General features: G+C 37.3%; 2 protein-coding genes across 6 annotated transcripts; one reads left to right on the plus strand and one right to left on the minus strand.

Moving 5' to 3' along the window:
• Positions 1–89: 89 nt before the first annotated feature.
• LOC124307098 (uncharacterized protein C19orf47 homolog) lies at positions 90–3,846 on the minus strand. 3 transcript variants are annotated; one of them, XM_046768470.1, is made up of 3 exons: positions 3,668–3,846; positions 469–1,563; positions 90–383 (listed from the first exon to the last, which is right to left on the minus strand). In XM_046768470.1, exons 2-3 carry the CDS (start codon positions 1,466–1,468, stop codon positions 241–243), a joined length of 1,143 nt encoding a protein of 380 aa, XP_046624426.1. In that variant the 5' UTR covers positions 1,469–1,563; positions 3,668–3,846; the 3' UTR covers positions 90–240. The 3 variants fall into 3 exon arrangements, with proteins under 3 accessions (XP_046624426.1, XP_046624424.1, XP_046624425.1); XM_046768468.1 differs by lacking the exon at positions 3,668–3,846 and adding an exon at positions 1,993–2,173; XM_046768469.1 differs by lacking the exon at positions 3,668–3,846 and adding an exon at positions 1,735–1,948.
• Positions 2,443–22,916, plus strand: LOC124307087 (alpha-actinin, sarcomeric). 3 transcript variants are annotated; one of them, XM_046768436.1, is made up of 13 exons: positions 2,443–2,915; positions 3,377–3,489; positions 15,896–16,130; positions 16,328–16,663; positions 17,989–18,074; positions 18,440–18,785; positions 18,925–19,201; positions 19,286–19,457; positions 19,591–19,827; positions 19,941–20,025; positions 20,257–20,600; positions 20,704–21,000; positions 21,092–22,916. In XM_046768436.1, exons 2-13 carry the CDS (start codon positions 3,388–3,390, stop codon positions 21,248–21,250), a joined length of 2,676 nt encoding a protein of 891 aa, XP_046624392.1. In that variant the 5' UTR covers positions 2,443–2,915; positions 3,377–3,387; the 3' UTR covers positions 21,251–22,916. The 3 variants fall into 3 exon arrangements, with proteins under 3 accessions (XP_046624392.1, XP_046624393.1, XP_046624391.1); XM_046768437.1 differs by lacking the exon at positions 17,989–18,074 and adding an exon at positions 17,252–17,337 and having other exon boundaries at positions 2,445–2,959; XM_046768435.1 differs by lacking the exon at positions 17,989–18,074 and adding an exon at positions 17,252–17,337 and having other exon boundaries at positions 2,445–2,915.
• Positions 22,917–23,985: the final 1,069 nt, after the last annotated feature.

The following is a 23,985-nucleotide window of genomic DNA, read 5'->3' on the forward strand; positions in this document are numbered from 1 at the left end:
ACTTCCACATGAACTGGAACTGAATATATTTTAGAGGAAATATGTTAAGATTACTGTGAGCAATTTAGGTATTAGTCTCTTACAAGATATTGAATTCTGACTATAATTTTATCCTCATATTATTATATTATGCTCGATACTTATACAAGCCAAGTATCCAAGTATTTACACTCCATAAATGGGAAACGAAGAAAGCTCATCAACAATGAAAGAAATAGTAAGTCATTAGTACATTTTGCCTCAGACTCCAAGTCTGCTGAAGACCCCTGGCTTCACGAGTCTTTTCACGGTTGCAGTCTTGTTAAACGTTACTTGCTTTACTGGTGACAATTTTGTCACACCAAGGCGGGCTTTTGCAGGCAAAGCGGATGCTTGCTGCGAGGCTAGAGAATAAAATGAAAAAATCATTATCCAATTCCCTGATGAACGAAAGTAATTCAAAGAAATGAGTATAGGACACGTAATTACCCAGTTTGCTTGAAGTAGCGAGCTTTCGGATGACTTTCGTAGTGGTAGGTGAGGGGTTATTGATGGTGATTTTCTTATTGACTCGTACCAACTGCTTTGCTTTGCCAAGAACAATTTTTTGTTTTTTCTCTTGGTCAGCTCGCATGGTGCCACCGGTAGGCTTTGAGGCCATCTTGACCACCTTCGTCGTTGTTAGGATTGTATTTCCCAGTCTGGTTGAAGAATTTTTCAAGATGCCAGGTGTCGCAGTGCTGCTTGTACCATTCTTCAGAATTCCAACGTAAGGTAGCTGCTCTTTTTTACCGTCTTTATCTCCCAGCCTGTTAAAAACACTCGAATTTCTTTTGAACACCTCTTTTCCTAATCCTGTAACGTTAAAGGTAGGTGTTGCCGTTTCTGCAAGGTTTGTCGTACTGGTAACCGAACTATCGCCAAGGCGATCAAACACTGTCCTTTTTTGTTCCAAAACTTTTTTCAATATCTTGCGACTTCTCAGTGTTGTGCCTTTAGGCATTATTACTTTATACCCAACCTCATCTTCAGGTGCAATTTTTTTTGGATTATTATTATCCCAGTCTTCGTCGCTAGCTTCGCTCTCATAATCGTCGGAACACGAATCTAATTTTCTTTTAAGAGATACTTGGGATTTTGGCCTTTCAATAACACGCGATACAACTTTAGCAGCTACAGGTTTCTTTTTAGCCATATCTGACGAGGTCGTTGCTGCATTGGCTGTGTTTTTCATTACCTTTGTAGTGTTTTCTGGTTCTGTTTTGACTTTACCAGGTGTGGCACTTCTGGTTACCATTTTAATAGCTGGCTTTTTTAATACAGGCTTAGCTGTAATCTTTGACACTATCGAACCTTCAGAATCTACCAGAAATTTTTCACACGTAGTCTCCTCGACGACTTTTTTTGCATATCGCAAGATCGCTATCATATCTCCCATCAAAGTTATCCCCATCTCTTTCAGACTCGGCTTATCAAGTTCCGGCAACATGTCCGGATGGATACGATTGTTCGAAAATACAACCGCATGTTTGGTTGCGACATCTTGAGGGAAACCAGCTCCGATGAAGAACTTTACCCAGTATGCTGCGAACAGAGTGAAATTAAACTTTAGTTTACACCGCTCATTTATAAACTGAGGTAAAAGGGAAGTTGGAGGATAATTCTTCTCTTCCTAACCTCTAAGTAATACACAACACGGCGTATGCTGGATTGTGCGACACGTCAATATTCATAATCGAAATTTAATTCAATTACCAGAGTTCCATGGTCATTCGAATAAGATGAGACGGTCACGTTGCTGTCTTATTTGTAAATCGTTTCAAAAAGATGCAAGAAGAAAGTTGGAATGAAAACTGTACGAAGGGCATATGTTTTTTCAAACAATAATCACAGCGTAGACGATTGGTTTGAGGGAAATTCTTTTGATCGATAAAAAAATTTCTATCTTTACAAACGGGACGAAAAAGAGAAAGGTCCAGCGGATTATCTGTATGGAAATAAACAAATACGAACCTGACAGGGACACGGCCATTTTGTAAATCGCACCCAACGGCCGTGGATGCATGCAGACTACACAAGGGCATGAACTCGATGTAAACAAATAGCTGCCTGAACAAAGATGGCGCTGGTGTTCCTTGTGCAACGAAGACAGGGAAGGGAGTAATTGCAATGTCATCGATTAGTCGATCTTGAGCATCCCTGCAGCCATAGTGGTACAAAAATAAACTTAACGTGAACGATTACCGTGACAAGTTTTGTCAATTCCTCCATTTGAGTTCGCGCTCCTTGCCTAGCATCCAAGGGTGGCCGAATCGGTAAGCTCGCCATCATTTTCGAAACGCTTCGATTGTTCGAATCGAGGATCGATTCCACGCTGCCGGCACTCGCTAATCCATCTCGTACCAACCGCGCAGCACACTCTGACAATCGCCTGCATTTGTGTATTCCGGCGATGGGGGGCGGGTTGATTTTTCGTAAGCTTCCCGCGGCTTCAGCAGAATTATTTTCGGTACGCGTGGGTGAGGGAGGTACACCTCGATAGGCTTTTACCCTGAGTTATTTTCGACACCTTCGCGCCGATATTCCCCGGCGCTGTTAAAGTGGAGAGGGGTTTCGGCGAGTAGGAAGAAAAAAAAGAAATAAGACCAGTCCACCGAGATTCGAGGAGTCAAGTCTTCTAGAGATACCAGGGACAGGGATTCGAGCCGGCGTGTGTCGTGCGTGCGTTTGTGTGTGTGTGTGTGTGCGTCAGATACTTATTACCCGCGGTATCCTCCGGTGGTGGGGTTCTCATCACTCGGCTACGGCGGCAGCGGCGGCAAAGGAGGTTAGAGTGGGGATAAGTTTTGTCAAGCAGTGGTCCGATTGTCAGATTCTAGGCAGAGGGGTCAGCGCGAGGGCAAACGACGACACGAAAGGTTTTCTGGGCTTGGCGGGTACGTTTTGAGCCGCCTATTTGTTTTGGTCACAAGTTATTCTCGTACGTAGCGTTACGATTATCATTATTTTCATTTTTATTTATTTATTTTTTATTTTTTTTTTTTATTCCTGCATTCTTCCTTTCCATTATTATTTTCTTTCAACGTTTTATTATACCGCTCGTTGGCTCGTTCTCTTCTTCCCTCTCTTTTTTTTTTTTTCTTCTTTTTCTACTTTCACTGTCGAAGTTCTTTCGTAGTTTAGCGACGACGACGACGACGACGACGACGAGTCATATTGCCGCGAGAGCGAGAAGAGAACGAGTATCGGTAGTTCGCTTCAATCGCACGAACGTCCGTTCGGTTTCCCATTATTTATTATCGGATATAAAGTGAAAAGTATCATCATCGTCCTCATCTTCCTCGTCGTGCATCATCATCGTCATCTTCATCTTCTTCACCCACGTTTACCTTTGAAGGGGTGTCAAGAATGAACGACATGGAGGCATACGGGGATGGGTACATGGAACCCGAGGAGGAGTGGGAACGCGAGGGTCTCTTGGACCCGGCCTGGGAGAAGCAGCAGAAAAAAGTGAGTCAATCAAATTCCAACCTTAGATCAATCCGTACTATCTACTGTTTTTTCTTTCTTGCTTTTCTCTTTGCTTCCTCTCTCGCGATCAGCCACCGCGTAAGTTTGCTTCGCCTAGATAGAGAGGGGGAGAGATATATATATATATATATATATATATTATAGATAGATTACTTACCTATGTAGCAGAGATATCTCGTCGAACTAGGAAGAGAGGAACGTTCGTCTGTAGTATACAACGTATGTATGTACCACCTATGTACATACACCGCCACCGCATTCCTCTGCTCCTTGCCCGTTGCTTCGACGCCGCGGCCTCACCCGTATTTTTCTCGCTTGCGACACCGCGATTCGAGCTGCCCAAAGCGGTGAACCTTCGTCGGCGTTTACTTTTCCTCTTAAACGATCCATCCGGGGGCTGATCCGTCGCGTTTTCCGTCGTTACGTCAAACCGAAGCCGCGAACACCTAGGTTCACGGATTCCTCCGCCCCCCCCCCCCCCCCCCCCCCCCATCACTTTGCCATCCCTCTTCCTCATTCACCTTATTATTCTTGTTCTTATTTTTCTTTTCATTGCAACGCATTCAGCATTGTCCCGTTCACCTCACCTCGGTCTACTTTAAATCCATTCCGTTTCCGACCCCCCGTCGTTTCGCACCAGGTATATTATTATACCTATCTATCTACGTACACACATGCGATGCATGCACACAACAGCTTGTGTAACTTCAAGGGAACTCCACTTTATCGTTGGCCTAGGTCGGATTAGGCCGTGTGGTTATTTCCTTATTTGCGCTTTTCTCGTGCTTATCCTCGTTTGTTACGTTTCCGTATATGACATCCATTTCAGGGAAGGGTTCTTACGATTGGTCGTACGAGTATGTAGAATAATTATATGTATATCTTGGGAAATTAAAACTTGACATTCTAACTCGTTTCTATTACTGTTACTAGTACTACCACTACTACTACTATATCTACTTTTACACGATTACCAATCGATCGGGAAAAAACAACCGCGGACGACGGTTTCTATCGGTTTATATTATTCGTTTGCTGTCCTATAGAAAATCGTACTAGTTTCCTTTTTTTCGGTAAAAATTTTGGCAGTCGGTCAAAAGTTTCTTCCACGTCTATGCGGAATAGACCTTCAGATTATATTTTTGGATTTTATGACAGAAATAATCCTGCCTTGACTCACGATCAGAGATGGAATGCTTGCGCTCGGTTTCGTTTAACTAAATGTGCCGGCGGTTTGATGAAATTAAAAGTACATAAATACTCGAGGAAAAATTCATTTGAACACTGCACGTTCGATTACGATGATACTCTTGAAACGCGCAAGTTTACATGCTATACATTTTTCTTGTACGTTTTACTCGGAGTTCCGAGAGAGAGAAAAGCTTCAAATGAAGACAATGATGTAACACTGGGTTAAGAAAACAAAAGTTAAGAAAAAAAAAAAAGTAATCAATCACACATCTGTGTAAACACGGTAAACGGGCGTTCCGCCGTTTATTTTATAAACGATCCGTGTAATTAATGCGTGAATACGGCGTTGAATAACTTCTGGTTCGGAAGCACTTCATCATACTGAAATTATATATAGCGAAGAAATTTTCAAATATTCGTACATACGTGCATACTCAATTCCTTACGGCACTTTTACGTCTTCCGTCTTTGTTCAAAGGTCGGCTATGCAATCGGTCCAAAGGTCGTAAGTACTACTGACATTAGAGAATCTCGTACAATTTTCACCCGCTTTATTATAACTCGTAATAAACGTGCACGTTACTCGGCCACTCGTAAACGTACAACAAATAATTATTCTTTTGTTAATACGATATGACGATGATGAAGTTTGATGCAGATTCATCGCGATCTTTTGACGATTCAAACGTTACTATATGTATATTGTTATAATTGTTGGGTTTCAACGGAATTTCTTATTCAATGGAATATTTATGTATATCCGTAAAATATTTCAATCCGCGATTTGCATTCCTTACAACGGCTGTTGTTGTCACACTTCTGTATCCGCTTGGTGGTTTTACTACATAATCACGTCGTACATCATTCATCCTGCTTCCTCACAAGCAAGAACTTACAGAGAGAGCAAGTAGGTTATTTAAAAGTTCCAAGAAGAAATTACCGCACCGATAGTTCGTTAACGTGGTGCTCAAATCCTAGAAGTTACATCGGATGAAATGTTTCCAATATTTTTCTTCATTCCTTACCGCGATTGTTGATACGATCATAGTTATGAGATCAGATCACCGCTAAATTATTCCGTTTATAAGAAGTTTATAAAAAATTTATGTTGACCACCTTTCTAGTTTCTCCCACGAATAAATTGAACACAATTATTTCCCATCTCTGCTTGCTATCAGTGAAATTTTATCCCAATAGAACGCGTATCGTGTCAAAAAAGAACTTTTCATCACTGTAATTTATACTAAATTGACTTTAATGATACTAATGGACGTATCGCCAAATTCGCATTATTTTCTATCCCATCGTACTTCTGGCATTTTTGGAACACATGAGTAATAAAATTATCAGCGAGTCTTTTAGTGCATTCCGTAGTTTAACGCTGCAGGGTATTATTTTCTAGGAAAAACAAGTCGCGTGACCGTTAAATAAATTGTCGTCAACAGGCAACAGTCGTATTGTATTAAACCTGTAGAAGTTCGGTACAATGTATATCTATACCTATAACAATAAACGATCACGCCGCGCAATTGGTTTAATTACATATTTAACCAATTTCTCTCAACCGTGACAGATGATATTCAATTATGCACATATACATACATCGATTACTGAGGACGCGGTGAAGAAAAAACAGAGAGAGAGAGAGAGATAAAGAGAAGTTTTTATCTTGGGAACTTGAAGGGAGAGATAGAAAAAGAGAAGGAGTAGAGAGGAGGCGAGATCACGTTTAACTCGTTTCCCGTTTTACGAATATTTCGCCGCTTACTGTAGACAAAAAACGTCGACGTCCGAGAAGCAGCGGGTAATATATACATATACATATATACATATATATTTCCGTGAAGAATGTTATTTTTAATTGATTTTTTTTTTTAATCCCGAATCATTGACCTTTCGAACGGTTGAACGGCTTGCCTTCAAACCGGCCGTCGGCCAATATCGAAATTAAATCAGGTTCTGCCGTGTATGACCCACTCTACAAAGGCAAAGAAAAATATATATATTCATATATATATATCACGCAGCGATTAATTGTTGTCCGATTCCACGTCTATCGGTGTGTTTGATATAACCGATCGTGTTTGCAGATTTTCTTGAGGAAAATCTATTTTCGTACAACCGTATGTGTAATTTGTCAGCGATAAATAGCGATGCACGAATACTTTGAGAGAGAAAGAGATATTTTATAACACACACACACACGGAAATAGCGATCAGCGGATTGCTTGCTGCCGGTGCTCGATGATCATTTGAAACAGTTTTCACACGTGTTTTTTTTTTTTTTTTTGCCTCTTAATCTAACACATTACGTACCAAACTGCACGTGTAGTTCTTAACATATGAATATTATACACAAATTTACGATGCATGTATAGGTATATATGCCGTATATTCGATGCGTTTTAAATAGCTTGAAAATAAAAAAAAAGAACTACTCTGCGCGGGTTGATCGATAAAGCGTCGAAGACTCTTAATCTCCTCAAAAAATTTTCTCTCTCGCTCTTCCTGTCTCTTTTTTTTCTTTTTTTTTTTTTACAAAGTTTCCTCAGGATCACTGCCCGAGACGGCACGTGTGAATCTGCTCGTCGAAAGTCGAGAAACACCAGGAACGAGTAGAGCAGTCTCGTATTATAGCTGTTCAGTGAACGTTGCCAAATAAAGTGTCCCTGCAAATACTCAATATTTCGTACAACGCGTAATTATATCGACACCACGAGTCTTCGAACGGTTATAAATATTTCTTTGTACAAACGACGTCGTAATTCGTTACCACGTATTACCGATAATGTTTTATTATATTTTATCATATAATTGTAGATATATGTATATTTATGTATATTTATGTATAAAACACGTACCACACTGTTCTCACTTCTATCCATTTCTCAATCGTTGAGAATTTTATATTCGCAAACACATGCGATTCTTTTCTATTAAATTGGGTCAGAACAATATGTCAACCAGGACAATATCAATGTTGTTTCGCTCCGGTTTATTCGAGGGAAAGAACAGAAGAAAAAAAATGAAAAGAAGTAAGAAGTAAGAAAACTTTCTGCTAACTCGTACACAAATTCAAAGCACTGGGTGCACCAAGCGTTTATTACATGCTGCTTTAATACTTTACTGCAGAAATATACATATAGTTGCAGGGTCGGTAGATTAATTTGAGCATGATGCCGGGCTATCAGTATTATCCGACTACAAAGTTGTGCAAATAATTTAGACGCCACTATCGAACGATTTGATATACGTAATACCTGGATGTATAAAAAAAATATTTTGTTATGCGGAATCATGACGCGAATCATCGCGCAATATATTTAATTAAAAACGTCAATGAATGGTGTAATAATTAAGTAGTCGAGGTTTAGTGTACCTATATTTTAGACGATCCGCTATCGTTTCACGTGTTTATTATGTGTCTCTATTATACAGACCGTATATGAAGCCTGATCTGCTGACTGGGCCATATTATGCATGGATGTATGTAATAATATTGAACCGAGTCTCAAGTTTCAATATAACACGAACTATACCTGATCGTATTCACGTTTTATGCGTGACATATATATATATTACATGGACAGATTTAGCTGTACCTGCAAACGAAGAGTAATTTTCATCTAATAATAAAATATATATACATACACGTATATATATACATATAAAATAAAATATATATATATACATATATATGTGTGTATGTGTGCGTGCACGATGTATATAATGTATAAAATTATTTTCCATGTGAAATTGGAATTTCATAGAAAAAAAAGCAAACGAATCATTCGCCGTTAAATATACCTATATGCTAATCTTTTCATAAACTGGAAGTTACGCAGAGTTTTTACGTAGCTATCGTATGCGTATGTACATATACATAAGTTAAAAAATATAGATATATAACTTCACCCGTTTTCCGAACTGGTTGTAGAAAAATGATGAGACCTCTAATTATACGGCTATATAATATCACGTTCCACGATGTTTAGTGAAAAACACGTTACATGTACATATACATATATGGAGAATATCTCTAAGATCGAGTATATTTATAAGGTTTAAGATTGCGGGATGAGAGGTACTTCTAAGTAATGGGAACAACCGCTACACTTGGATTTATATTACGCGAAAGTGGTTGTGACTTGTGATGTATTATAATCATGTGTTTTACATGGATACGTCCATTTTTCTTCGTATATTTATGAAATGACGCGTACTTGCAATTTGCATGCGTGCATGCTCACACTTGACTCAAGCTTATTAGGTATACACGTCACCAAAATCCCGGTAAAGGGAAATCGTATCATTTTCTGTCGTTGAACGATCAAATTAGGAAATCTGAAATCGGAATCAGACGTGCCTCAAGTTGGTGTAACGTTTATGTATCGAAACGTTGAAATTAAAATTACTACTTTGTACTATTTTCAAAATGTCAGTTCGTTGATGCTGTATCAACAGTTTATGAAATTTCAACTAATCTTAAAGTTGCAAAATAACGACTTTTTACAAAAATGCATCGTTACATTGACGTTGACACTAAAGACAACTTCCCAACTTGCATAGTTTTCGAGGTATTTCGGTTAATAAAGTATTTGAATAATTCGAATCGGAGATTAGTCAGCTTTTAGAATTCTGCTACCGTGTTCCGGTTTCACGAGGCTTCGTTTAAGGCTAAACACAAACCTTTTAAGGGGTACGTAAGAAAGAAAGGAAAATAAAGAAAATTGAAAAAGAAAAACCACGCCAATCGACATACATACGAAAAGTTAACGTGTACTGCAATTATTATTATTATTATTATACCGAATGGTCTTATCGCCGCCGGTTGACGATTCGCGTGAGCTTTTCAATTCGTGACAATCGTGACCGTGCGAGATATTGTAATTCGTTTATACACGTGTATGTGTGTGTGTGTGGATGTATGTATGTATGTATCCATGTGCTGGATAGCCACAGCATGAGTAATGCGAATATTATATCTTTTTGCGGAAGTATTCGAGTATAAGCATCGCGGTGATGTTTCGCGGAAATCGCGTGCACATCATCGTATTTACGGTGTACGAAGTGATGAAAGAGAAATTCGAAGAGCATGCAATGGTGGGCATATAAGGTACGAGCAAGATTCAAAGGCAATCTTTGTACAGACAAAATTTTAACCACGCATTATTGTTAGTAATATTCAAATGAAACTATTAGATATTCCTGTCTTTTTTTTATTCCGTTTCTAATGCAGAGTGCAGATGCAGCAGCTGAGTGTGCTTTTATATTTCGTAACAATTGACGTTGTAAATCACGTGCCGACATTTGCGCGCCTGGGTATATATGGGCTAACCTTTTCCGGCAAAGGCGTAAAAAATTTGTCTCTTGAGTTTTGGACCAAATATGAGGCTAACAAAACGCCAAAGATTAATTAAATTTTATGAAATATTTTTCATCGAACATGATTTTAAACCAGGAAATAGTTACGCAATTTTATTTATAAAAATAAACACTGGATTGTGTTATATAGGAAAGGAAAGTATGCAGAGATTATCAGAAAATTGATTACACATTTCAGATTTGGAAAATTATTATTGTTGCATAACTTGAACGTTGTTATACAGGTTGATCGAAACAGGTATTCGAAACTTTGGAGAATAATCTTTACGCAATACCGGATGGCGATAATCGAATGCGATAAGCTCGAGAGGCGACAAGCTGTGTAATACTAGTTCTAAAAATCGAAGAAATTGTGTAAAAATAACATCAAAGAAAATAATCGCCCACACGTGACGGAATCGAGTCTCACTAAGTATATATATATATACTAAGTATATATACATATATTTTTTAATCGTTTCTTTTCCCCCGATCGTCTAATTTTAGGATTATTTACACGCATTGTATCATAAATCACGACCGAATGACGAATGACCGAAGAGGAGAGAAAGGTTTTCTTGTACACTTTCCGATCGATCTGTGATTCACGCTAATATGTCATTGTATGTGTATGTATTATAGTAATCGCTGCAGTTGTTACAAGAGTTATGAAACGAGACGGTGGGGCAGGGTTGAAATTCCGAATTTGAAAAGATCCGAATTTTTTAGTGGCGAAACTTGAGGTAAAGAACTCAAACTTATTGTTAGACGGAACGTCAAAGTTTCGTAAATGCAAAATTTCGAAAGGATACAATGCCGGACAAGGGCGTGAATCCGACAAGTCAAAGTTCCGAAAATGCGAAAATGAGAAAATTATCCCGAATTATCGAAGATTTCCAGCTCCGTTAATTTCTGGCTTGGTGAAATTTAACCACTTTGATCTTTGTTTGTTTTGAATTTTCTATACTTTTACGTTCGGAATCCTGATCATTCCGATTTTCGGTTTTACCGATTTTTCACACCGACTCGTTGAGCAAACTACGCTGTGTGAGTATATTTTAATTTTCGGAATTTCACTCCATCGAGACTTTATTTTTAGGCACTTTCGGATCTTTACAAATTCGGAACTTGAACCCCGACCCGAGACGGTTGGCGAAATTCTTCCCTGTTTTTAGCTGCAGATTGTATTTTACGTTAAATTCAAGTCGTACGGCATACATATATGTGTATACATAAGCAGCGACAAGGGAGCGAACGAATTAGACGTGGATGATTATTATGGCTTCGCGCCAAAGCCTCATCGCGCCCACAATCCGCCGCGCCTGTCTGCCCGCAGCGGATTGGCCGCAGGGAACAGTATTTCGGTATAACACGCGAGCTCTGTAACCGTTTACGTAAAATGATGCGTGTTCTTTCACCGAGAATCAGCTGTGGTGGAAGAAATTGCAGAGAACGCGGTTCGAGCCCTTAAAAGCGTCATTCCGTCCGCCGACCGACCGACGTCATCGCCATTGACCGATTACACAACGTAACATTTTTTCCCATTCTTTACTCCCGTTTGGTTTCTCCATATTTTACAGATGTTTTTACTCGTCGACGGAATTGCAACGCGTTTCAGGGTGGCCGACGACGTCGTCGCGTCGCGTTGCGTTGCGTCACCAGGCCTAAAACCGGGGTCTAAAAGTGACGACTAACAAAAATATCTTTCAACGTCACCTCTCTTTCTCTCTCTCTCTCTCTCTCTCTCTCTCTCTCTCTCTCTCTCTCTCTCTCTCTCTCTCTCATTCTCTTTTTATATTTCTCTCTCCCTCTATGGCTCGTAATTTTTTGGGTAAACAGACTGCAATCATCCAAAAAAATACACACAAACACACATATATTTGTTGTTTTCAAACGATTTACAATATACTTTGTATAATGATGTGAATTATTTTTTATTTCTTTACAAAATTATCACTACTTTCCCCATCGTCATGATATTCCGCATCTTGTACAGTTTTTCTTGACACTCGATATTTGACTCATCGATCTCACAAAGATAATTATTCTTGTAATGTACTGTACCCGTGTAAACTGTAAACTTCCCAACGGGGAAGTTGCCTTCCTTTCATCGGGGGACACGGACTCGTGGCAGGGTGCACCTGCAATTTTATACATACGACAGGTGGTTTTTTTTTTTCTTCTTTTTTGTTTTTTGCACCGGGCATAACACACCTAACAATATGTATGTACATATATAAGGTTACACACGTTGAATTTCAACGATTTTACAATTCTTCCTGAATATAGATATATAAGTTGCAGGCAACGCCGTGCTTCTTCCTTATACACCATTTCGATTTTGTATTGTATAATACGTATATTTCAGTACATTGCATCAAATACAAGTAAACTTTGTGCTTTTTCCGAAATAAAGTAAATTTTTTCCAACGCCTGGTCACCGAATGTCCGTGTTACAGTTAGATGTATAAACCTATGAAAGGTTTTACAATCGTCGCTGCTATTACGTCAACGTGTTTGCGAGCGTTAATTTCTACAAATATATCAGTCGCGATGTTATACGTTACACACGCACACACACGCACGCACGCACGCACGCACACGCACACACACACACACACGTATATGCGGTACTTTAATTAGTCTAAAACGATCGATTCATTGGACGGCATATTTTCTTTTTATGCTTCTCTACACACGCAGCGTAACGCTGTCGCTGGATCGTTATCGATCTATTGTTAAATATCGTTTATTGGATTCACGCATGATATTAAAAGTTTAGAATAAAATCTAATGTATCGGAATACGATTTCAAATTCAATTTATAATACATATATCTCGATTCTACGTTTACTGATAACCAGATTAACTATCCAATACGTGTTTACGTCGGATGAATCGATAAAACGTTTGTTTCAGGGGGGGGGGGATTCTCCATTAGTTGATCAATACGCGATCAGTATTGAGACACAACAACGTTGAACGATAATTTACCTCGAATAGGTATACCTGTAAGCATAATATAGCATGAGTCGGTGATTTGTAGAATTTATATTTCTTATCGTTGTACAGTTATGAGGTTATGTAGGCATACATATCGTTGATGCATCTGTATATAACGATTTCCTAACGACCATTCGGTCGTGACTCAGAACGCATTCTACGCATAATATGATATTTTTTTTCTCTTCGCTTGTTTTGTCTCCCCACTGCGAAAGATATATTTCACTAAAAAAACAATTATAAGATATATTTTCGTACGTTAGAAATTTTTCTAATCCATATTTATACGATTTACTACCACTATTAGTACTAAAAGGTACTTTGGTACGTATGTAGTAGTATAGGTTAAGTATGTAGAATTTGCGCGCTCCGGGAAAACGGAAATTATCATCAGGTAGACGGATGGTTTTGAAACGGTTGCTACAGCGGGAGAAGTCGATGTTTTACAAATAGATCGTAGCTCGGATTGAGGGTTAGGGTGGCCCATGTCCAATTTTGGCCCGCCGCCGCGTTACGCTGCCCGTATTAAGTTTCACGCAATATTTTTCTTCGCATGAGAGTAAGGAAGAGAGAAAAAAAAATTTTAAAAAGAAAAGAAAAAAAAAGAAGAATAAAATTGAAATTAAAATAAAAGGAAAAAAAAAACCATCCATTCTTAGACGCGCAAACGGCTCACAGATCTACTTGATTCGACCTTTTTTTTTGCATTCTACGTAATATCAAATGTTAAGGAAAAAATAAAACTACGACGGATGCGTAAATTCGAAGAAAAGAAACAATTTTTACATTTGTTCATGTTGTGGTTGTCAATTATCATAATGCTGTTACGCCTGTTATTCGTCCTGCCAATTATAGAATCGTAAACGTTTGCTAAGTAGCGTAATAACTGATACTCTGATATAACAATTATATTCTAATCTTTTCTGTGCAATAAAGTTGCACACTGTGCAGGATTATTGGTATAACGTATAGATTGGAATTTATGACAGAATTAAAGTTATTGTTGAAATCGTATTGAAATACTCTTCTGCAGCTTACGACTTGCTCAAATCTGATTTTCTGAAGAAAGTGGTAATTGCGCTTTTAGAAAGCATCGTTTTTTTTTACTTTATCCGCCCCTCCCTTTTTTTTTAAATGAAATTAATTTTACGGTTGGATAAGAATACAACGTTGTATTAGACGTTTGTAAAAATATCTTTACAACACATGTAGAGCCTCGAAATTAATTCTTAATCAACCCAGGATGCTTTTAGATTTAGAAAATTATTTTAAGAACTACCAGTCAAAATAGAATACAGAATGCTTGGCTGTTGGATATTTGTGGATTCAATCAGAGCGCCATTCATGGCTTTGATATTAATTGCTTACCGATGAATCAATTACTTACAATTTATCATACATAAGATAACACGTTGGTAGCTCTGTCAAATTCTGTATAATCAACTGTGATATCTTATTCATCCTATCATCAATTACTCCAATCACATCAAGTCGAGAAGATATTTTAATAGCATGAAATTCGCAATATGTTTCCTCATTTTCGCATACTGAATAAAATTCTGACCTCTTACTATCCGGTTTGCCAACAAACTTATCTGTTAATCGTAGCTAGAATATATTTTGAAAAAACAAGCTTACAACCGGTTTATCCTGATTTTTATACCGCATCGCATATAAGTTTCAATTGATATTGAATCCGGTAGAGTTGAATTGACGTCTGACTGAAATTGATCGAAATTAGACGAGAATAAATCATATATAATTTGCTAATATTTGTTACAGTTTGAGCAATTTTTGTCTGCGTAAACAGTTAGTCATAAGCACATTACACAATTAAACGACTGTGTCACATTAGCCAAGGTTGTATAATTCTTGGGATCCAGAGGATATTAGCTAAGGTCACGAGACCTTGCTAATCTCAGACTGGGTGCAGCAGAAAACCTTAGCTTCAGTCTCGGCATGTTGCAAAGCAGTAGGAAATGCCAGTTAGGAATCAGGTCGCGAGATATATATAGCATCAGGGATCGGGGTCGCTACTAAAATACACACGAAGCTGTATCTCACCGCAAACACAATTTTCTGTTAAAATTTCTCCTTCGTATAATGTCGTTCTTGTTTAATCGCTACTAGGCTTCTACCACAGTTTTTGCCAAGTATTTCAAGGATGCGATTTACCTTCGATCAGAAGCATTTATCATCTACTGGGTGATTCTTATATGCTATACCCAATATTTCGTTTCTTTTCCTAAATAAACTGATTCGCAAATTCTTTTATCAGCAAACTCATTCTGCGCTTGCAAAATGCTTACTTTTAAACTGTGAGCCTTGTAGAGCCTTGTAACAATTTGTTCTAGAACTTGCGAGAAGAGTGTAAGCATAATTCTGATCCTTACGTTATGTTTGGTTAGCTAAGCTTTAGGTGTGGCATCCGAATCGGTGATGTGTTGAAATAATACAAAGGCAGGGCAGGAAGTGAAGCGTATTATCTTACTGCTTATGCTTTGCAGATCTCAGCATATTTAAACATGTATAAACGTAGAACTATCTTTGAACTTGTAACGTTATCAAGTACACAACATTTGGACTATTTTCAACGTAATTTACCATAGTTAATAGCAAAAATAATAATAATGTCACCTTGATGAAATCGTAATTGTATTATAACGTATTTGGTATGGAGACACTTATCATTCTGGGCACCCAACACCAACAAGGGACAGATTATCTTATCCCAAGTATGTTATAAGAAAAACAAAAAAAAATTTTCATTGAATTGCACTCTAAAATTCAGTCCCAAACATGCCAACCTTGTGTATTTTGCTTACAGACTTTTACTGCATGGTGTAACTCACATCTCCGAAAGGCTGGAACTGCGATCGAATCAATCGAGGACGACTTCAGAAATGGGTTGAAACTTATGTTGTTACTGGAAGTAATATCTGGAGAGACCCTTCCAAGACCAGACCGTGGCAAGATGCGTTTCCACAAGATCGCTAATGTCAATAAGGCTCTCGATTACATCGCCAGCAAGGGAGTCAAACTCGTGTCTATTGGCGCTGAAGGTTTGTGTCGTCGTTATATGTTGTAAACATTTGAGTAACACTGTTATTAAAATCTTCAATTTGTTTTTTTTTTTTCTTCCCCTCACTAATTAGTAACATTATTTTTGTCATTCTAATTTTATTGGCATACATTTTTTCGACCACTAATCCGTCTCAACAATTTTACTGGGCTCTGAAAAATGTGAATTTATTGGTAGAAATCGTTGATGGTAACCTGAAGATGACTCTGGGAATGATCTGGACCATCATTCTTAGATTTGCAATTCAGGATATCTCTGTGGAAGAGATGACTGCCAAAGAGGGACTTCTACTCTGGTGTCAACGAAAAACGGCACCGTACAAAAACGTCAACGTCCAGAACTTCCATTTGTCATTCAAGGATGGATTGGCATTCTGCGCTTTGATCCATCGCCATCGCCCTGACCTCATCGACTACAACAAGCTAAGCAAGGACAATCCTCTGGAAAATCTGAACACCGCCTTTGACGTTGCTGAGAAGTACCTCGACATCCCACGGATGTTGGATCCCGATGGTAAATTTAGCTCATATTTGATATTAGCAATAACTATTACAATGCGATTTTCTACAACAACCAAGAAAGAATTTAGGAATCAAAGTTTACAAGGATACATCTTACAAATAGCTGTGTAACAAATACACCTGAGGTGTTTTTCATCACAACTAATTAGCTTCTAACTTATACCTTTCTACTGTGTATAACATATTTATCCCATTTAGTTGTAAATTAATAATTCTTCCACTGGAATTTATGAAGTTAACATTTTCGCGAGTCATACTTGCACAGGTTTTTTCTGTAGCGACCTCACTAAAAAAAGCTGTACCATCATCAATTCGATTTAATGATTGTAGTATGTTCCTTATCGTTTACAGGTGTTATTTCTTTTTCTATCTATATAATGCGGTTTGGGTGTGGAAAAGATGTTTTTTTTTTCGTTAGAATCGATTGCTATATCTTGCTCGGCAGCCATATCACTGAAATAAAATGACATTTTATGGTTTTGATCTCGTTTCAAACCAAAATAACGGAGCTACGTTCAATTGAAATTGTTTTAATCAATGTTAACAGCTGTTGTAAGATTTGATAATGTGTATGTAATAGATTTGATCAACACCCCGAAGCCGGATGAACGTGCGATCATGACCTACGTTTCCTGCTACTACCACGCGTTCCAGGGCGCCCAGCAGGTCAGCGCAATGCATTGCGTGTCCCTTATTATTCACAACCCCATACACATCCTTATGTACAAAGTAAACCCTTGCGCATCGTCTTAATCGCACTGAATAATCGTTATTCATATAATATATATTGTGTACAAACAGTACAGCGATGTACATGAATCGGTCACGCTTTCAAAGCTTTTCAAAGATATTTATCAGCTGACAAAATTTTCGCCATTTTTACCCATTCTTTATGCATATTTGTATCAATTACTGAATTCTAAGATTCTAGCTTAAACCTGTACAGTACACAATCGAAATCATTCGCTTTTTATGCTTTAATTATTCATACCTATTGTATGAATGCGAACTTGAGCTATGAAATGACCGATTCAATTGAAAACTTACAATTGCCTGTGCATAGGGAAGTACAAAAGTTTACAAATATACGAATTTGCTTGGTGTACCTGTTTGAGATATGAATGATCTAATCCAGCTGACAAATTTTAATCAAGACTAATGGACAACCCTATGTTACAGTGTAAATTTTATCTTTGCATTGAAGATTTGACGAATGTCTTAATTAATCAATTAATTAATGTGATCAATAGCATATTGATGATGTTATTTTTTTTCAACTAACCTTGCATGGTTTGCGTTTCGATTGTGTTTTTCTAGACATGAGAAATACTGCTATGCCCGACGAGAGAGCAGTGATGACTTATGTATCGTCATACTACCATTGCTTTAGCGGTGCGCAAAAGGTGTGTGTGTATTCCATTTCCATTGACAATAATTCCTGACTACTATTATTAGCTGTTACATAATGCCACTGGTATGTACAGTTCTGTTTCTATTCCAAGACTCAGATTTATCAAATCACGAAGCTTTTGTAATTCAAATTCAACTTTCTAACTACAGGACAGTATTTCTACTGTTTATAATTCAAACTACTACCGAATATGAATTATAGAACCTTGCAAAATGTACAGCATGTTATGTATGTTCTTGCGTACGTTTTACATAGGTTGAAATAACAAAAGCGCCAAAATCCGTAAGAACAAATTACACAAAAATTATAACCCTCTGCGATGCATTCGATTTATTCGCGTATGATATTCGGCTATAGGCGGAGACAGCTGCCAACAGGATTTGCAAGGTTTTGAAAGTAAATCAAGAAAATGAGAGGCTTATGGAGGAATATGAGCGATTGGCATCAGATTTGCTGGAATGGATAAGGCGAACTATGCCATGGTTGGCTAGTCGTCAGACAGATAATTCGCTGGCGGGTTGTCAGAAGAAACTAGAAGAGTACAGGACCTACCGTCGTAAGCACAAGCCACCGCGTGTTGAACAAAAAGCAAAACTTGAGACCAATTTCAATACTTTGCAAACTAAACTCAGGCTGAGCAATCGTCCTGCTTACATGCCTACGGAGGGAAAAATGGTCTCGGATATCAACAAAGCATGGAAAGGTGAGTAGAAGTGAGAAAAAAATGATCATCATACAGAACGTTGATACAGAATGAGTGTATTTTGAAATGTTCAATAGTATATGGTTCTTTTTTTTTTTCCAACTCAAATACAGTTCAAATTACGAATAAAACTTTACAGGACTTGAACTTGGAGAAAAAGCGTTTGAGGAATGGCTTCTGTCAGAAATGATGCGTCTTGAGCGTCTTGAGCATCTTGCTCAAAAGTTCAAGCACAAGGCAGACGCTCACGAAGATTGGACCGCTGGCAAAGAAGAGATGTTAACATCTCAAATCTTCCGCCAGTGCAAGCTCAACGAATTGAAGGCGCTGAAAAAAAAACACGAAGCCTTTGAATCCGATCTTGCTGCACACCAGGATCGAGTTGAGCAAATTGCTGCCATTGCTCAGGAGTTGAAGTAAGTAACAAATAGGTAGTTATTAGGTAACAAACGGTATTGCTTATCCCTAATTTTCAATAATTTATTTATATATAAAATTAGCACTCTGGAGTATCATGATAGTGCATCGGTCAATGCAAGGTGCCAACGCATTTGCGACCAGTGGGATAGGCTCGGTACTTTGACTCAACGCAGACGCCAGGCTCTGGATGAAGCGGAACGAATTCTTGAGAAGATCGACGTTCTGCATTTGGAATTCGCCAAACGTGCTGCGGTGTGTACTTGAAATATCAACTAATTTGTCATTTTTCGATCATTCTTTGAAGCATATTGAGGATTATGTTAGGCAATTCTGAATTCATTCGTGCAAACCTGGATGAGTAGTGATCATTTTCGATTTATTCCAGCCGTTCAACAACTGGTTAGACGGAACTCGCGAGGATCTTGTCGATATGTTCATTGTTCATACAATGGAGGAGATTCAAGGTCTCATGGATGCCCATGCAGCATTCAAAGCTACGCTAGGAGAAGCAGACAAAGAATACAACTCCATTGTTGGTCTCGTTCGTGAAGTTGAGTCGATAGTCAAGCAGTTCCAGATTCCTGGCGGACTTGAAAACCCGTACACTACCCTGACGGCATTAGTAAGTCTCGCGCTTTACTGTGGAGAAGAATATTCTAAGACTAAAAACTTGAGATTTGATTTAAGTGTAATTACAAGTTGAAGATTAATATTTTTCAAACATCGATTATTTAGGACTTAACTAAGAAGTGGAGTGACGTTAGGCAACTGGTACCACAACGTGACGGTACTTTAGCTGCCGAGCTACGCAAACAACAGAGTATCCTTATGTGTATTATGTTTAATATTGTCATGGTTGAATACCGCATACAGATAATATCTTATTATACGTTTAAATGGGTAACAAGTTTGGTAAAACTAACTCATTCAATTTTGGTTTGTCAAGTACTGAGCGTTAATGTCAATGTTATAAACAAATTTATGTTACCTTTTATGTGTGTTTGGTGTATATTGAATTTGATGAAATAGCAAACCTTAACTTGACGAAAAGATAATGAGATGTTACGTCGGCAATTCGCCGAGAAGGCCAACGCTGTCGGACCCTGGATGGAACGGCAGTTGGATGCTGTGACTGCTATTGGTCTCGGCCTTCAGGGCACTCTTGAAGATCAGCTCCACCGATTGAAGGAATACGAATCAGCTGTGTACCAATACAAGGCGCATCTTGAAGAACTTGAGAAGATTCACCAAGCTGTGCAAGAAGGAATGATCTTTGAAAATCGGTATACACAGTACACCATGGAAACTCTTCGCGTTGGTTGGGAACAATTACTAACTTCCATCAACCGCAACATCAACGAGGTTGAGAACCAGATTCTTACTCGGGACTCGAAGGTATTTTATTTCTCTATATCGAAATACCTTACAATCAATTGAAACTTGAAGTAATTTTGATTATAATTTTTTTTTGTTTTTTTGTTTTTTTTTCATCCAACAGGGCATTACACAGGATCAGTTGAATGAATTCCGTAGCAGTTTCAACCACTTCGATAAGAACAGGACGGGCAGACTTGCACCAGATGAATTCAAATCATGCCTTGTCTCATTGGGCTACTCGATTGGTAAAGACAGGCAAGGTGATATTGATTTCCAGCGTATTCTCGCCATAGTGGATCCTAACAGTTCAGGCTTTGTACACTTTGATGCGTTCTTGGACTTCATGACGCGTGAATCCACTGATACTGATACTGCGGAGCAAGTCATTGACAGCTTCCGCATTTTAGCTGGCGATAAGGTAATTACTTTACACTTCTCGAAAAAAAGATGTGATCACTGAATTCGCATTATTTGGTAAAATTAAATATCGTCACGTTTATGAATTGCAGCCATACATCCTGGCTGATGAATTGAGGAGGGAATTGCCTCCTGATCAAGCTGAGTACTGTATCCAACGAATGCCTCCATACAAAGGAATTAATGCCATACCTGGAGCCTTAGACTATCGCTCGTTCTCGACTGCTCTATATGGAGAGTCTGACCTATAAGTCTTTGCTGTAAAGTATACGAAATTATACCTTTTCCACTCAGACATATGAATTTTGTAAAACGACAAATACCATATCATAACGCATACCATCATCTAGTTGTAACGAATCTATTCAGGTCTCTATGATGTATCCATAACCTGTATAAAATATATACTACAATCTTAAATAATTAAAAAAAAAAGGTTAATGATAGAAAACAAAACAGATTCACGCATTTTGACATAAGATTCATATTTTTCTACCTAAAACTAGTTAGTCAAAAAAACGTAGAGTTTTATCGTTTTGGACAAGATAAATGTCTGCGAGGAAAAGGTTTAATAACAGCAGATTACATTTTCGAAACCCCATTATACGTTGAGAATATAAATATATATTAGGGGTTATTTACAAGGGGAAGGGACTGGAAAAAAAATTTCACTCTAATATCAATGGAAAATTCGATAAATCTTACTTTAAATTTTGACAAAGGCATTCCATTGAACGAGCACTGGAGTCCACAATTTCTATCCTAAATACTGATCCTTACACTTGACGTGTGATATTATTTCCCTTCCCCTTACTCCAGACGATAGTTAAGCTACGATATTTTTCTAACATGAAAATATATGCTATTGTCGTGACCATATGTCAGGAATATGTTGAATTCATATTCATTGATTCGGGATGAAAATAGTTTTTTGAAAGCACATTTATGAACCATCGAACATTTCATTTTGAAAGTTATTTGACCACAGTTTTAAAATATCCTTACGGTTCTTGTTCTTTTATCAAATGCTTGGAATTTAAGTCCCGCTCGGAAATACGTTAGGCATAGGATATTCTTAAATATTAAAAATGTAATTTCGTGCATTTTTAATAGAGCAACAGCAGCTATTAGAATGTAATGGTTATTTAAGTGATTCAAAGCAATTATCTTCTAATATTTGCTGTGGAAGTTTTATTATCACTCAAAGCCTTTGTTGACAAATTGCAGTTTTCTGTTCGATAGATATAGTAGCGAGACTGTACCTATTTTCGAAATACTGTGACATTTGTTACAATCGAAATGTGTCTAATATTCAGTAATCTTTGTGGCAGGCGCAGTTGAACAACCATAAAAATTTATTGATACGAAACAAAAATTCAGTTTCAATATCTAAGTAGCAAACATTTCAGTATTTTGAACATTTATGTAACACTTGGTCATAAGTGACTCATATGCCAAAAACAAAGTGATTTGCCATGTCCAGTTTAAGGGAGCACAGATTTGTATCAGGTCTTCTGTGAAATAGACTTCATCGATAGTTTTTAATTGATTGTCAGCAGTGCAAGTTCACCCAAGAACGTGATGTAGTTAGTCGTCAGAATAGCACAGCAGGAATTGAAACTGAGAACATGAATCTTGGTTCATGACAGTACTTTTATTTTTGCAAAAAATAAATTCTGATTAATATTGTTACATACCAATATTGTGATGGCTAGATGTGAATCAACTCTGTGCTCCTGGTAGCGATTGAATTTGTAAAGATATTAGCTTATTGATAAAAGAAGAAGAGAAAAACGGATGATCTACAGAAATGAATTTTTCCGCCCAGAAACAAGAAAACTGTACGATCGAATCGAAATGAGCCTATTTAAAAAAAAAAAAGATAAAACCGGCGTAACGAGTTATAAACGTGTCGCCTTGTAAATTTAGATCTTTAATTAATTGGAAGACAAAAGGAGATGAACTGAAAAAGTTACATAAAAGAAGAAAAACAAAATGGTCAAAGCGATACAATTGAAAATTATTTATTTATTTGATTTTTAATTATTTATTTTACCGATATTAATTACTGTAGTGAACGAAACACTTTTCAAAGTATTTATTTTTATAAATATTTTTGAAACATTTATCGGACCTGTGGTCTATAATATTAATCTCTGCAAAGCAGCTCCCAACTATCAGTCATCTCATTGACGTGTTATTATCGTACGTACATACGACAAAAGTCATTCATCTAAATATACTTAAAATCATTGTGTAATTATTGATATATCATATATACATACACGCATATGTTCTCGAGCATATTATCTTTTTATTTATAAAAAAGAATACATATTCAATAAGTTTTTTGTTTGGCTTCAAGCTTCACGCGCTAATTCAAAAACAGTCTTTCTTTGCGCCTTCACCGTCTTAAGGGAGAAAAAAATGTTTACAAAGACTTGGCTTTACGTAGTTGCAGTATGTTATAATATTTAAATATAAAATTATTATAATTGGAAAAATGAACATGAACACGTATGAAATACGCACAAATACATACCACATGTAACACGCAACGTAATACAAGATGTAACAAAACCTACAAAAAAAAAAAAGAAAACCAATAAAAAATGAATTAATATATATACTATACAATATTATATTATTATAAAAATTATACCTATGCATATACATGTAATTCTTATACATATATACATATAATTTAAAAAAAAAAAATACTATCGTAAGGACTAATTTAATCAGACAGATCTATCATCCCATATTGTACACCACATCCATCGAATATTAATTTGTTTTGCCTATTTCATCACCTACTACACTAGTGTAATTATGATAACTGTAAAACGACAAAGTTATGCAAAAAATAAAAAAAAATCTTGGGAATTTAGCGATATTTCTCCGTGCATTGATTGATACAATTGTTATTTTTCGAACGATTCAGAAGTTTAATTTCACGTGTTTCGAAAAGTACTGTTGTTGGTAA

Source organism: Neodiprion virginianus, chromosome 6 (assembly GCF_021901495.1).
Source record: "Neodiprion virginianus isolate iyNeoVirg1 chromosome 6, iyNeoVirg1.1, whole genome shotgun sequence".
NCBI classification, from domain to species: domain Eukaryota; kingdom Metazoa; phylum Arthropoda; class Insecta; order Hymenoptera; family Diprionidae; genus Neodiprion; species Neodiprion virginianus.

What these genes read in the sequence shown, in the direction of transcription:
- LOC124307098 (XM_046768468.1), bottom strand. Translation starts at nt 2,155, where the DNA reads ATGACATTGCAATTACTCCCTTCCCTGTCTTCGTTGCACAAGGAACAC. An exon ending in AATGGCCGTGTCCCTGTCAG is followed by an intron (nt 1,564 to 1,992) that starts GTTCGTATTTGT and finishes CTCTGTTCGCAG; the next exon opens with CATACTGGGTAAAGTTCTTC. An exon ending in CGCTACTTCAAGCAAACTGG is followed by an intron (nt 384 to 468) that starts GTAATTACGTGT and finishes TTTATTCTCTAG; the next exon opens with CCTCGCAGCAAGCATCCGCT.
- LOC124307087 (XM_046768436.1), top strand. Translation starts at nt 3,388, where the DNA reads ATGAACGACATGGAGGCATACGGGGATGGGTACATGGAACCCGAGGAG. An exon ending in GGGAGAAGCAGCAGAAAAAA is followed by an intron (nt 3,490 to 15,895) that starts GTGAGTCAATCA and finishes TTTTGCTTACAG; the next exon opens with ACTTTTACTGCATGGTGTAA. An exon ending in TTCTTACTCGGGACTCGAAG is followed by an intron (nt 20,601 to 20,703) that starts GTATTTTATTTC and finishes TTCATCCAACAG; the next exon opens with GGCATTACACAGGATCAGTT.